This window comes from Phalacrocorax carbo, chromosome 10 (genome assembly GCF_963921805.1).
Source record: "Phalacrocorax carbo chromosome 10, bPhaCar2.1, whole genome shotgun sequence".
NCBI lineage: Eukaryota > Metazoa > Chordata > Aves > Suliformes > Phalacrocoracidae > Phalacrocorax > Phalacrocorax carbo.
In genome coordinates, this window is record NC_087522.1 from 8,826,475 (window position 1) to 8,842,402 (window position 15,928).

General features: G+C 42.5%; 1 protein-coding gene across 2 annotated transcripts; it reads left to right on the forward strand.

Annotated features, from left to right (window-relative positions):
* Window positions 1-538: 538 nt before the first annotated feature.
* On the forward strand, window positions 539-15,901 carry RAC1 (Rac family small GTPase 1). 2 transcript variants are annotated; one of them, XM_064461732.1, is made up of 7 exons: window positions 539-780; window positions 7,603-7,674; window positions 9,030-9,147; window positions 11,440-11,496; window positions 13,184-13,246; window positions 13,984-14,143; window positions 14,294-15,901. In XM_064461732.1, the coding sequence occupies exons 1-7, from the start codon at window positions 746-748 to the stop codon at window positions 14,422-14,424; spliced, it is 636 nt and encodes a 211-aa protein (XP_064317802.1). In that variant the 5' UTR covers window positions 539-745; the 3' UTR covers window positions 14,425-15,901. The 2 variants fall into 2 exon arrangements, with proteins under 2 accessions (XP_064317802.1, XP_064317803.1); XM_064461733.1 differs by lacking the exon at window positions 11,440-11,496 and having other exon boundaries at window positions 547-780.
* The last annotated feature ends 27 nt before the right edge of the window (window positions 15,902-15,928 follow it).

The window sequence follows — 15,928 nt, forward strand, 5'->3', positions numbered from 1 at the left end:
GCATGACAGCGTGGCTGCCACCGGCAAGGCGGCGGGCAGGGCCGGTGTGGGACGCTGCCCTGACTCGTGCCCACGGCCGGGCGCTGGCTGGAGGCGGCCGGACGAGCCGCTCTCCCGCGGCCTGTGCACCGCCGCCAGCCCGGCGCAGCACGAGGCTGCCGGCCTGTCTCAGCGGTGCCAGCGCATGACATCACACTTCAGTAAGGATCTGACCGCCTACAGAAAAAAAAAATCAAAGTGATGGCCCTGGGGGCCCCCGGGGTCCTGAGGCGGCGGGAGGAGGGGGGAGCCGGGGGAAGGGCTGCCGCCCCCCGGCTGGGTGAGCAGCACAGGCATGGCGGCCGCTCCCGCCCGGCGGTGGGCGCTGCCGAACGCGCCCGACGCTCTCCCGGCGCGACGGAGACACCCGAGCGGAGCCGAAGCCGCCCGAAGCAGTGCCGAAGCGGCGGCGCTAAGCGGCTCCCCGTGAGGGCGGGGTGTCGCCCCGCGGGCCCGGAGGCGGGGCCCCCCGCGGGGGCCGAGCGCCGCCCGGCCGGATGTGAGTGGAGCGGCCGCTTCCTGTTTCCCCGCAGTCCTCCCTCTCCCCGCCTTGGGTGGTGGCCGCTGCCTCGTCCCCGCTCCCAGGCGCAGGGCGGAGGCGGCCGCGACCCGGTGCCGAGACCGCCGCCGGCTCCTTCTCGCGCGGCCCTCCGCTTCGCTCCGCTCCCCGCTCGGCACCAGGACCCGCCGCCGCGGCGTAGCCCCGATGCAGGCCATCAAGTGTGTGGTGGTGGGCGACGGGTAAGTCTGAGGGATCCCCTCGGTCGGGCCCTCGCCGTGAGGAGAGACTCGGCCCCGGGGTGGGGGGGGGCAGGAGGGGTGTCCGCCCACGGGGCGGGTTGCGGCGCGGGCCGCCCGGGCCTCGCTGCAAGTCGTGGGTGCCCCTGCCGCGGGGCCCGGGCGCGGCCCGGCCGCCCCTGAGGGGTGCGAGGGTCGCCGGGGCCGGGGGTGTCCGCGCCGAGGCGAGGGGGGCGGGCGGGTGGCGGCCGCGGCTTCCTGCTGGCGGCGGGGGAGGGGAGGGGCGCGTGGGGCAGGCGGCGGCTGCTGCGAGCAAATGGTGGCTGCCCGGGGGAGCGGGAGAGCCGGCGTTCTGCAGGGTGCTGGTGGGCGGCGGGTGCCTCGGGCTGCCTTCCTCCCCCAGCCACGGGTTGCTGTTGGGGAAGGCGCTCCGGGGGCGGGGGCTGTGGCGGCGGAATAATCTGTGTCGGTGCTGACCGGAGTGGCGTTCGCCCGCCGCGGGCGGGAGGGTGTGCGCCTCTGGTCGCTTCTGGCGGGGGTGGGCCGCCTCCCCGGCTCACCCTGCAGCTGCCTTGTTCGTGGTGCTCCGAAGTAATCAAAGTGTATTAAAAAAAAATTGTCGTGCTTTTAATACTATAAGAAATATAATATTGATTTGAAATGTATTTTCTGAAAGTAAGAAACTTATTTCTTATTACTGTTCATACCTTTACTGCAAGAATCAGATGTCAAAAATGAAGCTAAGTGAAATGTGCTGAGCCCTGAGCAGATCATAAGTGCTTGTGAGCAGAGACTGTTTTTCTGCATGCATACATCTAGCCTTGTAAGGTTCCTGTCTAAAGGAGACTGGTAAAGCACTTGAAATACAAATAAGTAACGATATGACTTGTCTGTAAAGAACTGTAGAACTGTTACACCTACAGCATTCTAATATGGTGTTACTTATAACTGAAACAACTGAGGTTGCCTTTAGGAATCGAGTTAACTCCTAAGTTTAGCTGTTGGATTTCAGTGTGAGGAATGCTGGAATTGTGGTGGGGAGAGAGGTTGTGTCTTTGGAACTTCTGAATATTATCTGTGATGCCGTTCCCAGCAACTCGGAGATGTTGTTTCTCTTACTGGATGTCAGCTTAGGGGAACATCAGAGGCCAGCTGGAAAACAAGACTTGTCTTATGCAGTTTGAGATTTTTTTTCCCTTAGGAGACACACAAATCCCAGTGTAGCCTGAGCATAATTGGTATTACAGCAAACTTCTGTAAATGACAGAGGAGTTAAGTGTAGCTAAATGGTCTTGCCACTGTCTGTATTTTCACTTGGTGGCTTAATCTTCAAGTTATGTGTGGGGTTTTTCTGTTGTTCTGTTTTTTAAGATGTAGAATCCCTAAAAAGACAGCTAAGTATGGTTGAGAGAGAAACTTACTCTGTATAACAGATTTGTGTTGACTTGCTGTGTAAGATTTTGAGAAATGTGAACATGAAAGTGGTATCTTGAGAAATGAAGCCTTTTCATAGCAGTGTAATTGTTTGATGCTAGATAGGATAACTATGGACTGTTCTTTTGGTTATATTGATTTTAAACTCAATAAATTTGCTTTTCTGTTATATCAGGTTTTTCAGTTCAACTGAACTGTGTTGTCTGTGACAATGCTGTGAACAAATGTGATGGATCATGTTTGGGTGGGGAAGAAAGTTCATTCCCCTGCCACCACTGGACTTGAGAATTCAGCCCAGATGAACTGTGTAGTGTTCAGTAATTCATTCAACAAAACAGTTCTTTTCGTCATTTGCTTTGTAAACCATCCCACTTCTGAACATATTTATTGCTCTTGGGAATCAAAGTGGTGTAATGGTACCTGAGTTTCATACATATGTGTGAACAAAATACAGTAGTTTAATTTCTTTTCCTTCCTCCTTAGTTAGAAACAAATATCTCTGAAGGTTCTGTTCAGGTACTGTTGCTCATTTTTGGTAGCCTCGTATTATTCTCCATTCAGTGTTTTAAAAAAATAATTAAATATTTGTGTTTCACTGTGCTGTTGCTGCTTCAAAAATCCAAGCATCACAGGTATTCTAGGAAATGTGTAATGTTTGGCTTAGATAAGGCTAAAGCTTTAGTGCTTCTGTAAAACAATGGAAGCTAAAGATTTGCTTACATAATATAAAACCTAGGTATTGTGTTATGTACCCTCTGCAAAGATCTACTAGGAATAACATAAAGCTGTAGAAGTACCTCTGTGATCATTATTTTTTTTAATTTGTAAATGAGCACGCTGTTCTCGTGGGTAACTCATGTTAGAGCTTTGACTAGTATCTCTTTAGACAACTGACTAGAAGAACACGATTTTGCTCTTGTGGTTTTTTTTTTTTTCTTCACTCTGAGGATTGGGGAAAAATAAATGGCAACTGTTGCTTTGACTTCTTGATGATAGAGAGCAGTAGGAATGTGCAGGACAGATGAAGAGCACTCTGCTTGAGTAACATTTAGAATTGCTGTTGATTGTCACTTGAGAAAACGCATTGGTGTAAGTTATTTTTAGCAGCTTTTGTTTCCACTTTAAAAAGGCAGCTGTTAAGTGGTATGAAGTCTCCAGTGATGCCCTGTAGTGTTAGGAGGACTTCTGCATTTTGAAGAAATCATTACTCGATGCCATAGAAATGGTCAAACTTTGTGCTCTTTTGTAGGTGTGGTTTTTTTAATTGTAGAAATACTGTAAGAACAAGAGCAGTGAATTAAGAGTCCCTGCTTGGAATTCTGCTTAATTTGACACCTTGTCTGCTATATTTGATTCGATAGTTTGCGGGGGCCAAGGTGGGTAGGGTAATTGGCTTCATATTGAGTGTAGTGCAGTGTTTGTGTAAGGTGCTGAAGACCTCAGGTCTCCCCAATGCAATCTGTAGGGAGTGCAGTGAATTGAAATTTAGTAACTTGTGTTACCAAACTTCTAAAGTTTAAAAATATAGCAGTATTGTAGGTACTGAACAGTGTATTTGGGAGAGGGAGTGTCATAATGAGTAAAACAGCTTATCTGGCAGAGCTGTGTGCAACTAAACCTACTATATCAAAAATACCGAACTTTTGGTCTGAGGATGGTACTAGAGGAATCTCAGCTACTGTTTAATGTTTGAGTGAAGACCTGGGCTGTTGTGCGTTGTGTCTGCTAGGGAGGTGATTCATATGGATCAGAGAAAGAAATGACATAATCAAAGCTTCCATGAAGGCTGCCACCTGTTTGTAGATATCAGCATTTCTGGAATTAAACCAGCAAGTACTTCAGCTGGTCTCCATTACCATGGCTACAAATGGGAACAAAATTCTCAAAATTAGTTTTTAGTTGTGGGAGAGCAGGAGACTCTCAACCGTCTGTGTGGCTCTGGTGCCTTTAGAGTGGAAGAAATGCTGGTGCAGGTCCTCTAATGGCATTTTCAGTGTGTGTCACAGAACATGGCTCCAAGCAGCTCTAATGCAGTGGGGAAGCTTCATAAAACTTGTTAGTGTAAATAAGGCTAGGAAAGAGGTGTCCTGTTTTGTTTTCAGAAATTAATATATATTGTGGTTATATATAAATACATTGATTCCTGGATGGTACCTGGAAGCGATAAGGGACTCAGTGCTGTCTTCTGTAAGTCTTTCACTTACTGTTAAGTGGTTAAAAGGCTGGATTTCTGTAGGCCATATTTTTAATTACAGTCAAATGTTACTAGTTTCATTTATGTAATAGTGGGTGGACAAAGCTATGATTAAGTAGTTGCTAGAAATCTTGTTATGACTAATCTTGGGTTGGTGTTATTTTAGTTTCTTAGTCTCAGTCTATGTACAAGGATTTATATTTTGCCAAACAGTTGGAATTCTCTTCAAGGGAGTTGCTTTAATACAGAAGTTAGAAATCTAAAAAAGTTGGTAAAGTCCTTAGAGGATGTACTTCAGTTGTAAAGGTAGGCATTAGTGTTTATTCAAGTCTAGTGACCATAATGATCTGATTTGTAGGGCAGTGAGCCAAAAGGCAAGGAAAGCAGGAAACCTAGATGGAGCAAGTCTGAAACAGGGTTGTTGAACATGTTTTTTCTTGTTTAAATGACTCTGGCTGATTGGTGCTGCAGAAACACACTACAGGCACTTCTAGGCTTGGAATGAAATCTCTCACCACCTCCTTCCTGCACTGTTTTGATTAGCCAGAGCAGACTCACTAGTTTCAGTGCAAAGTGAGGAAAGGAGCCTGGGTGCAGAGAAAGGTTCTTGAGCCACTGCTGAAAATGTTGAAGTTCAACATTAATTTTTCAGAAGCTTAAATTACCTGTAGTGAACTTACTGGAAAATGAAGCGTCAGACCAAACAGGTTCTAGAAGCATGAGAACAGGTAGCTTCTGCGCCTCAAGAGGTTTACCAAAGAAGCTGGCTTTTGCTTCTCTCAGTATTTTGAAGGTTTCCACGTTTGTCCTTTCTAAGCCGGACTAGCGTCGCCCACTTTATAGCGTTGTGAGTGCAATTCAGCAGTGTATTCAAATTGATCTAACTGATAGCTCAGGGAGCTAAAATAGCAATTGGCCCTTATGGGGGAGGTGGAGTGACTAGCTTTCCTTAACATCTTGTTCTGGCTTGTTATGGAGTCAGTGAGTGCTAGTGCAAGAGGTATGATGGGATCTCCTCTTCTGACAACTGTTAAATTAGCTTAGCTGTGTTGTCATACTGCTCCCCAATTCTTTCCCACAGTTTTTGAATGGTAAATCCCTCTCCTACTTTTGAGCACAAATGTCTCAAACCTGTTACTACAGGAAAATGGTCAGAGATTGTACTTATCAGGAACAGAATTAAATGTCCCCTTTTCTGTTGTTGTTATAGCTTGGTAAAAGTGAGTGCATGCTGGAGAGGGGGGTGGGAAACCTCAAACTGTGCAAGGAGCTGGCATCTTGTGTCCTTAGATGCAGGTGTTAAAAGTAGTGTGGAAAACAGCATGGTGTGATTAGAGAGAGTTGTAGCAGATGGGATGTTATGCTAGGTGTCATCTCAGAAACAAAATTACAATTAAAAAATGGGCATGCAGGATATAATCCTAGATAATTTTGCACACTGAAGCAACTCTTTCATAGCTCAGATATTTGAGGTAATGTTGTCAGGTGCTGCCATCAAACAACTTCTTGAGCTAATACAGTATAGAACTGCATAAAGTTTAATGGGGAGACTTGCTACAGATTGAGCTACAACATATATGGTAACTTATGGTTGTGAAAAAGCTCAGATTTACTTAACTTGCTGTAAATCGTGAGTCACTAGGTAAGGCTGTCGGTTAATGTTGAGTGTTAAATCATTTAAATTAACGTTTTCAAACAGTCTTTGGTAAGTGAAGGTGCAGTCTGCATCCTTCCAAACTGAGAGAAGAAATGCAATGATTTAAGTGGAAGATACATAGCAAAATTCAGATATGAATGCCTCAGAATATTTGCAGCTGGAGAGCTAGTAGGCTTTAGTCAGGGGCTTGTTTCTGTAAGTTACTTTTTTTTCTTCTGGAGAAAGTAAAGATTAATGGGATATTTTTGAGCAATAGCATTTGGTTCTTAGGTTGGTTTTTTTTTGTTTTGTTTTTTTTAATATTAACTGTAGTACTAGAACAAAACTTTAATGAGTTCATTCAGCTGGTGAAATATTTAGTTTAGAAGGGTCATGAGTCAAACCTAATATTAATGGCAAGATCACACGTGCAAGTACAGTAAGGTTTTGAAGTTACTGCTGACTTGTTTTGAGCAAATCACTGTAGTGGTAAAAGATCTGCAAGACAACACAGTTTTCCTTGCATGGGAGTTTGTCTGTTTGAGAAGAGTGATCGGGAAGACTGTAAGGCTGTCTGGGCATTATCACTTTTGAGGAACTAGTTGCACACTTGCCACTGGAATCTTTCACACTGTTAAAGGACTGTGCTCTTCAAATGAGAAGCCAGCATGGGAACCAGTCTGCAGTGTCAGAAACACTCTTTGCAGAGTCTATTTTAAAAAAGAAATATGGTCCAATCTAAAGTTTTCCAACCGTTTAATTGAAACTGTAACAAAAATTCAGCAGTGTTGTTAATCTAATGTTTGACTCTAGTTAAGGTGTGGGGAGGAGGGTGGAGGGGGAAGGAACTGTCTGCCAGGGTTCTGAAGGAAACCTGGAGTAGAATTGCATCCTGCTCCCAGTTGAGGCTGTTCAGAATAAGATCTGTGGGGGAAGGTTTGGTGTTCCAAGTTCTCCAATATTGGAGTGTAACTTATCTATAAATAAGCTTATGAAACATTTGAATAGTTGATGAACGCAGGCGGGGAGCAATTTTGTAATAGCAATAATTGTGAGGATTATAATTTGTATTTTTTCTTCAAATACTCAAAAGGAATGATGTGTTGAGAAATTATACTTTCAAGCTTTTTCAAACCTGGCTTATGAGAAAGTATACCATTTTCTGGAAAGGATAACAGTTCTGGAATTGCGTAAAAGGTATTTGGAAATACTTTTCCATTTTTTTTTATTTCAGGGAGTTGGGAGTAAGGCAGTCTTGATGAGTAGTCAGTCAGATGACTAGCAGATGTCTTACTAATCCTTGTGGGTGTTTTTTTGTCTAAAGATTAACAAAATTTGATAATTTACCACTTCACAAACTGCATGTTTATATTAGGTGTGTTTTCATTGCCAGTAATCTTAAGGCTATAGCCTGTTAGCTGTTTTCCTGCACAGTAGTGACTACTGACACTCAATTGTTCCTTAGACGACGGGATGTAATCAGCCTTCTTCCCTAAAAGGACTATTATTTCTCATTATTCAAGGTAAATGTGTTTTACATGTGAACTTTCTCTTTTTACAGTGCTGTAGGTAAAACATGCCTACTCATCAGTTACACAACCAATGCATTTCCTGGAGAATACATACCCACTGTGTAAGTACTTATAAAATCTGAAGAACTCATTTATGTCAACTTCTCTATGCTTGCTGCCATTCCAGATTCCTTATTTGAATTGCTCGAAATGGCTTCAAGCACCCCTTAGTTTAATCTTAAATGTTTACCTGGGTATCTGGGTGTGTGCAAGGAGAAGCACTTTGGGTTTTTACTGCTTAGCGCGGTCATACCAGTGGTTGGTCATGGTCCATCGGTTTTGTGCCTCTCTGCCCTCTAGGCCTAGCATATTAGGGACAGACACTAACGTTTTATTAGATGCTGTTCTCTTTTAAAATAATATGCTATTTCTATCTTTAATATAATGCATAATAAGCAGTCCAAAGGCTAAACAGCTTGTAAAACACCCTATCGTAGCCAGAAATAGTTGGTTTGTGACTAGAGTTTTTTTTTCATCTGTTCGTTCCACTTCTTGTGCTACTGCCAATCCTGTGCTAAGCTGGCCACAGCTCTATAGCCCCTCAGGCGAGATTGTGGGGACTCATTTATTTTGGTGCTTCCCATTTTCTTGCATGTAAGGATTTCTCGGTATCAGCATTAGTGTAGTTCTGTTTTTGAGGGCCTGTTGGGGGAAGCATTTTATACATGAGCAGCTGCTTTGCACTTTTTGGATATCTCTTTATCTGTTTGTCTTGCTCTCTGTAAGTGTTGATGAGTTTTTTTCAGATAACAGAATAGATTCTAATGAGATTTACAGATTACTTCAGTCCAAGGTCTTGTTGTCTTAATTGCTCCTGTTTCCTTTTTTGGTCTTAAATTCAGATGTTTGCATTATAGTATGCTTGTGTTCCCAGTGAACTTAACTTAGCTGTAACAAGTAATTAAAACCTTTGTGCCTACTGTAGTGATGAGATAAAAATTATATCTTTACTGGCCCCTGGTTATTAACTTTGATATTTCATTGGAGGGGTTTTTGATTAGCAGGATTAGTAAGGTCTCTTTTTTCTTACCGACTGTTGTCAGAGATTCCTTGGTTGTCGCTCATGTATATTCTATTCTAAATCTTTCAGAATGAGACACATTAACTTGCTGAATGTCCCAGTAAGGCTGGAAATTGCTTGCTAAATGCATCACCCCTACTTACTGAGATTAACACTTCCTTTGGAAGAGCAGTGGAAAAGATGACCTCTGTTCAGACCGGACCAAGTCCGTTTGTGCATTTCTTTCCTTCCATTACCCAACACCAGGCTCTGTATTTAAAGAACAACTTTACTGTTTCTGGGATACAGAAGGACGCAATAAAATCTTACCGTTGTAGTTAGGACTCTAGGGAAAAAGTCCTTGGGTGCCCTATTTTACTGCAAGCTAATGTAGCTAATTCTTTCCTTATTTTTTAGTTTTGACAACTACTCTGCTAATGTAATGGTTGATGGAAAACCAGTCAATCTGGGTTTGTGGGATACAGCTGGTCAAGAGGACTATGACAGACTACGTCCACTCTCCTATCCACAAACAGTAAGAACTACAGTGTGAAACTGAAAAGAATCTGTACAGCTTTGTATAACATTGACGTGTTTTCTTTTTGAACGTAAGGCTGAGGTTGTCACATCTGAAGTTGTATTTCTTGGTAACAGTGACTTGTTGCAAGCTACCTTCCTTCATCCTGTGTGCTGTAGCTGTAATATTACAAACTTCAATGTGTGTGCAAACGTTAAAATTTGCATGCTAGTGTATTTGTGTGCACTGATGCTTGGTGGCCTTTTGTGTAGTTGCAGCCTCAGAATTGGCTAGAATGCTCTATTTAAAACAAGAAAAAAACAAATTAAAAACCCGAAAAAACCTTTGGTGAATACTCCTATCAGCTAGCCCATTGATTTTAAGGATAGCGAGCCTGCCAAAAGCAGGGTTTGTTTTTGTTTTCAGGCATGATGGTTGGCTGCAACCTGACACTGTCACTGCTAAGCACTTAATATTGTTTAGTCTCTGTGAAGATGTTCTAAATGTGAAAGAGGCAGTACTGTATGGAGATATTACTGGTATTGACAGAGGGTGGGTCAGAGCTTTCAAGTATACTTAAGTCCGTGGGTATTGTATTACTGTAGTTTGTGCTGTAACATCAATACAAATGTGCTTCTGTCTTCCATGCTTGCAACTGGTGAAGTCCTGTCTGCATGCTGCCTCTTTCCTCATACAAGGAAAATGCTGAAGTAATCTGCTCTCTTCTTTCCAGTGTGACTTCAGCTACGGTTAATCTTTGCAGAGACTGGTTTTCTAGCCTCTTTAGAGCAGTCATGTTTATCTGCTGGAGCTGTGCTATAAGTAAAGAAAGGTGGTAATTTCCAGGTGTTTTGGCGTTGATCACTGCTGTTAACTGTCAAATATATATATTCAGTGCTAATAATGTAAAATGCAAAACTGTTCCAGTTATTCTACAACATAACTGCTCTATTGAATAATGTGAATCTTACTTAATGATGGTGCTTTTTTTAAAGTACACTGCCTTAATTCACAATTTTCCTTAACTCACTGCTCACTAACCCTTAAAATAAGGCTCTCCCATCAGTTACAATTCCCAAGATGGATGTGAACTTGCCAGTTGATGACAACTCTAGTAGAAATGCTAGAAATATCTGCCTTTTCTAGGAAGAGAAACAATGGGAAGCTGTTTTTCAGTAATACTTAGATATTTATAGGATACTTAGGACACCTTAAGCTTTGATTAACGGTAGAAAAAGGTATGTTGAAAAATCACTCGATAGTGTGACAAAACAGAGTTGTAAGGGAGAATATTGTTCCTCCCCTGTGACAAAGGGACAACGTGTGTGTATGTCTTCAGCCTGCTAAAATAACTGGCTTTCTGATAGACTGCAGAGAATTCCATGTCAGTCTAAGCATGCTTCTGGTAAAAAAAAAATAAATCTCATCTGTACAAGCATGCGTAACTGTTAAAGGAAAGTACTTAAACCCTTTTCTTATTTGGATTGTTTTTTACAGCAGAAAGTGACAGGGTGGTAAGACTTGAAGTTCTTATGAAGCAATTTTCAGACTTCAGACTTGTGCAATATATAAGATTCATCATCCCTTAAGGGACAAAAACCCCACAAAACTAACTAAAAGCACAGAGGAGGAGAACAGTGAGGCTGAGGAAGCCTGACTCCTTTTAGGATCTGCATTCAGCTTCCCCCCTCCTTTACTGTGCTCTTTAACATGCCCCCTCACATGTTCTTGTGGCTGCTCTGTTTCCCTGTAAGTGCGCCTGAACTGTGTCCTGGGCAAGGTGAGAGCAGGTCTTGCTGATTCCATGGCCACTACATATGTCAGTTCAACAGCTGTTAACTTCACAGTAAGGCCTTTGCTGTAGTGGAGGCATTAATTTGTATCTTTTTCCCTTATTCATTTTTTTTTTCCCCTTAAAATATGTAGGAATTAATACCTTCCTCTGAATGTATTTGAAATCTACCCGTATTTCAAAATGTTTGGAGAAGGAAGAATTTGGGACAAGAAAAGGTGGTTAACTTTGTTTCCTCAGGAGACCAAAGCAAAAAGAAAATTAAGTTAGGAGGATGCTTTTCATCAGAGGTTTGCTCTTGCAAGTCTCCTCTGACAGTGCAGGCAGATGTTTTCAGGTTTGTGGGGAAGTCTGGCGGTCTGTTCTGGATGAAGGTAGTTGGTTGTGCTGAATTACAGGGCAGCATCTCTCTTAAGAAGAAAAACCTTGTTGTGGATATTTGTGGGCACAAATTGCTGACTGAGAACGTTTTCCCTTAAATCCATTTTAGGAGTAACTTTATCTCCTACTGTTACTAGGTTGGAGGAACCAATGGTAAGAATATATCTTCCAGTCTGACAGATCAACATATTGCCGTATGTAAAACTTTAAATCAACTTCAGTTCCAAGTTCTGTCATCTTGTCTTGCTTACGATAGTGATAAATTGGCCCCTATTTTTTAAACAACTACTTGTCTTGGAACTATGGAATTGCTAGATCTGAGAACTTGTTACCACATCTCTATATGAGTTGCGAGACTAAACCTTTTCTTGCAAATAAATAGCTTTTCCTCGTACTTACTAAGGTTGGTAGTGTGCAAGACACTGAAAACCTTTAAATAATTCTTTGTGGATACACTGAGTTTTTTGATCTCTGGAAGTAGTAAAGGAGAGAGTCTGCGTAAAATGCAGAACTTCAGTCACCACAAACCTGCAGAATTGGAAAACAAGTAGTGGCCATAGTATCACATTATTTGATGTTGTTTCTTTCTTCTTCTGGGACGCTGCTACGGAAACTTGTTGGGGTGATGCATGAACAACTGGGTTGCAAGTGCTTAGCAGTGCAGATGTCAGATGCTGACCTAACCAAATGCCTTGAAATGCAGCACAATCAACTAACATTCTGAAATGCCTGATTCTTTAACACATTTGATACCGGAATAACTACGGATGCAGAGGTAGGTTGGGGAAAGTTGGGCTTGTTTGAGAGCTGGTTATTGAGGCTTGGGCCAAACAGCAAGATTACAGCTTTCGTCCAGTTAGACAGTGAAAATTGATTTTGTGGTTATTCTGAATGCTTTAGACACGACGTTTGTGTTGACGTCAGACATGTCTGTAGCGTGTCATGTATGAAGCTCACTGTTTTTTTGAAGTGTACGCTGTACGGCAGTTTGTGTAAGCATTTCCTCTAAAATATTTTCAGCTCCTCTTACTTACAATCTTTCTTTTGCCTTCTAATGGAAAGCAAGATGTGTAAGATCCCTGAAAAAACCCACTTCTCTCTGCTTTCTCATAATTTAGAAAGGGAAGGAAGGAGCTTCAAGGTTTTTAATGCCCTTCTTAATCCTGATTTGGTTGTAGAGAAATTCAGAAATCTTTTTTTATACTGACATTCAGTAGAATTGACTTCTAATCATCTACAAGATTCCTCGGACTTGGGCATAGAAGTAATAATTGTAGAATGATTTTTTAATTATTCTATCCCCTATACTTTGCCTTTGCAATTTAAGACTAGAGTAGTATATTGATAGCATATGCATATTGAAAGAAATCGGTGCCATGTTAACACTTTGCAACATCTTATGCTGGTGAGTTATGCGTCTTTCAAGGCTTAAATCACTTAGAGGTCTGCCAAGAACATCCAACCCTAGCTCAGAAGCCAGTCTGACAACTCTTCATCGCTTCCCATGGTTGTCAAGCGTCTGAAGCTTGGGGGGTTTTGGTTTTTTTTTCTCTCCTGGATGTCAGTGAGGGAGAAGAAAGGATATTTAGGGAAAAGCAGCTTGCAGTGCAATGGTATTAGCATTTTAGTTGCCGGCTGCTGCAACAGCTGATGATAAACTTGATTACAGTCTATTTGTTGTTGGTTCCCCCCTTTGTGTCTGCTTGTAGCTGCCTGGGAATGGATTTCCCCCTGGGAAAGCTGCCTCCGACTGTCACGTGCAGCTGTGTTGTCAGCCTTGCCTTTTGCAAGTGTGAGATAGACGCTGGAGATATTGGCCTTCTCACGGTGATGGGATTCTGTAATGGTTGGTGTGCTAACTTCTTTCAAATTGTTTTGTAGGATGTCTTCTTAATCTGCTTTTCCCTTGTGAGTCCTGCTTCCTTTGAAAATGTCCGTGCTAAGGTAAGTAAAAGCTGGTATCATTTTATTTCTAAGGTTTCAACATAGTATTCACTTCACAGCAGTGTCTGGAAAATATTAAGTGAAATTTTTTTTTTTGGCAGGCAATGCAAAATGTAGTTTGAAAAGGCAGGAATCCATTCGCCTAACTTCTAAGTCATGGAAGTTCAGGGCATGTGAAACATTCCAAGCACAAATTGTTCCTCAGTGCACTGATAGAAGGACAGTAGTTTAAGAGTTTTTAGCCAACAAGGTGCTAAGATCATGAACAGGAACTTCCCTGTTAATGCAATGTAAATAAGAACATTAAAAAACAAATGCAAGTAAAAATTAGGCCAATACCACTTGTTTCTTGAATCAGCTGGCGTTCTAGCACATGCTCTACTGTTGCTGTCTTTGGCATCCTTGGGCAACTCAGCTGTAGGGCCTGGTGGAGACTGCACAAATGAGAGGTGGTCTTCACAGGTGGGGGAGGTGCAGATCAGGGATTTTCTAGCGTGGGGAGAAAATAGAGCCGTAGTAGGTTAAATTTTTGAAGTATATGGCAATAACTGTAGGCTTCATTAAAATGTTTTGCAAGTGTATGCTCTCTTTTCCTACTGCCTCAGTGGGGTTCTACCTTCTCCCCTTTACTCTTTGGCTCTTGAAAGTGTGACAAAGGACACTGCGCCTTTTGGTCGTGATATTCAAGAGCCTTCATGGAGATCTGCCCACACACAACCTACACTGTTTTCTTGCAGTGGTATCCTGAGGTGCGGCACCATTGCCCCAACACCCCCATCATTTTAGTGGGTACCAAACTTGATCTCCGGGATGATAAGGACACTATTGAAAAACTGAAGGAGAAGAAGCTGACTCCTATCACCTACCCACAGGGCCTTGCCATGGCGAAAGAGATTGGTATGATGGCAATGGGGCTGTTGTTGACTTGATCTAAACTTTGTCTCTGGATGATGTACCGTAGTTAAAATAAATGCCTGGCTTTTGTTGTGCTTAGCTTGAAGCAGCACTGCTGTAACTGCTTTCCAATTGCCTTTCTGCTTTCCACAGGTGCAGTGAAATACCTAGAATGCTCAGCACTTACGCAGCGAGGTCTCAAGACAGTGTTTGATGAAGCTATCCGAGCAGTTCTGTGCCCCCCTCCTGTAAAGAAGAGGAAGAGAAAATGTCTGCTGCTGTAAACGTTGCCCTTCCCCACCCCCCTCCAAACCCTGTGCTTTGCTCGGAACAATGGAGCATTCACACTTGATGCCAAGTTCTGTTATACATTAGTTTCTCTCCCATAAATTCTTGAACCAATCAACAATTTTATGGTTTCGTTTGTTTAAAGTATGAAAGTTACCTTGCATTCTTCTAAAAACAAGCTCCTGAAAAGACGAACCTATGTAAAGCCTTATTTTTAAAATCCTATTCTTGCTCAATTAAGTGTTGCCAAACTATCTGCTGAACTAAGTTGCGTTGTTGTGCTACAAACACTAAGCACTAAACTGTTTTTTAAAGATTCTTTCTGAAGATGACTCTAGTTTCTGTTAGGAAATGCAAAAACACTTTCTAGTTTTTCACAGTAACAGTACCATGTGACTAGCAAAACACTGCACTCTAACGTGTTTTATTATTAAATGTTCTCTCGACCCACAGTCATTGCACAGCGTTGTATCTGGAACCTAAATTTTTGACAATGACTGACACCCTCGAGTCACAGTGTAAAATGCTTTATCATTGGTAAGGGCTTGGTTGCAATCTAGTTCTTGCTGCTGTGATTTTAAAAAATAACTAACTAACCCTTCTTACTGAAGCGTGTCTAGGCCTTCTGACAGCATATTGTGGCGGGTAAATGAACGCCCGGGCCGGCTCACCCGCTAGTGCCAGGCAGGACTGTGCCGCTGTCCTGTGGGCGTACGCTGCGCTGCCCGGGCAGCTGCCAGGGGGTTGCCCTTCGGTGCAGGTCGAAAGCAGCGGCCGCTTCCCCAGAGGTGTAGTAGTGGAAGAGAGGTTGGTGTTCATGGGTGAATTCCTTTGAATTTCATGTAGGGCATTTGTTTAGGTACAATTCTGAACCAGTCATTCCCACAACTCTTGTGTAGTAAATGCTTTTCTTGTAGAATCTCTTCTTTACTGAGCAATATAACTTGTATTTTAAACCCTTGCTGATAGAAATTTGCTCCCTTTCTGTTTTTGTAGAGTAGAATGTTCAAGCATATCTGCATTTTTCTGTTATTTCTGACCCTGTAAGTTATACACTTTCTGAAGAGCTTTTAGTCTGTTAACTAGGTGTAAAAATCATGTGAAGCAGCTTTACACAGTTTAGTAATTTTTATATTTTAAACCTCTATGAACCTTCTCAAGTGTCCCTCTTTGCCAGGTATCCTCACCACTGTAACGTGACTAATGCAGACGAGTGTTCTTTTTGTCACTACATGTACGTGTGCAGCATAGATTGAGTAACGGTAACTTGGGTCTGTGAGGTTCTGTAAATTAGTGCTAATGTTCTGTACATCCTAAGCTGCCAGGAATACAATGTTGAACTACACCCTTTCAACCACTAAAGCAAAATTTAAAAATAAAAGTTGCAAAATTGTGAAGTTTTTACATTGATCTTTTGCTAATGCAATTAGCAGTATGTTTTGCATGTATGACTTAATAAATCCTTGAATCACATGTGTGGTAATGTTTGCATTTCTGAGC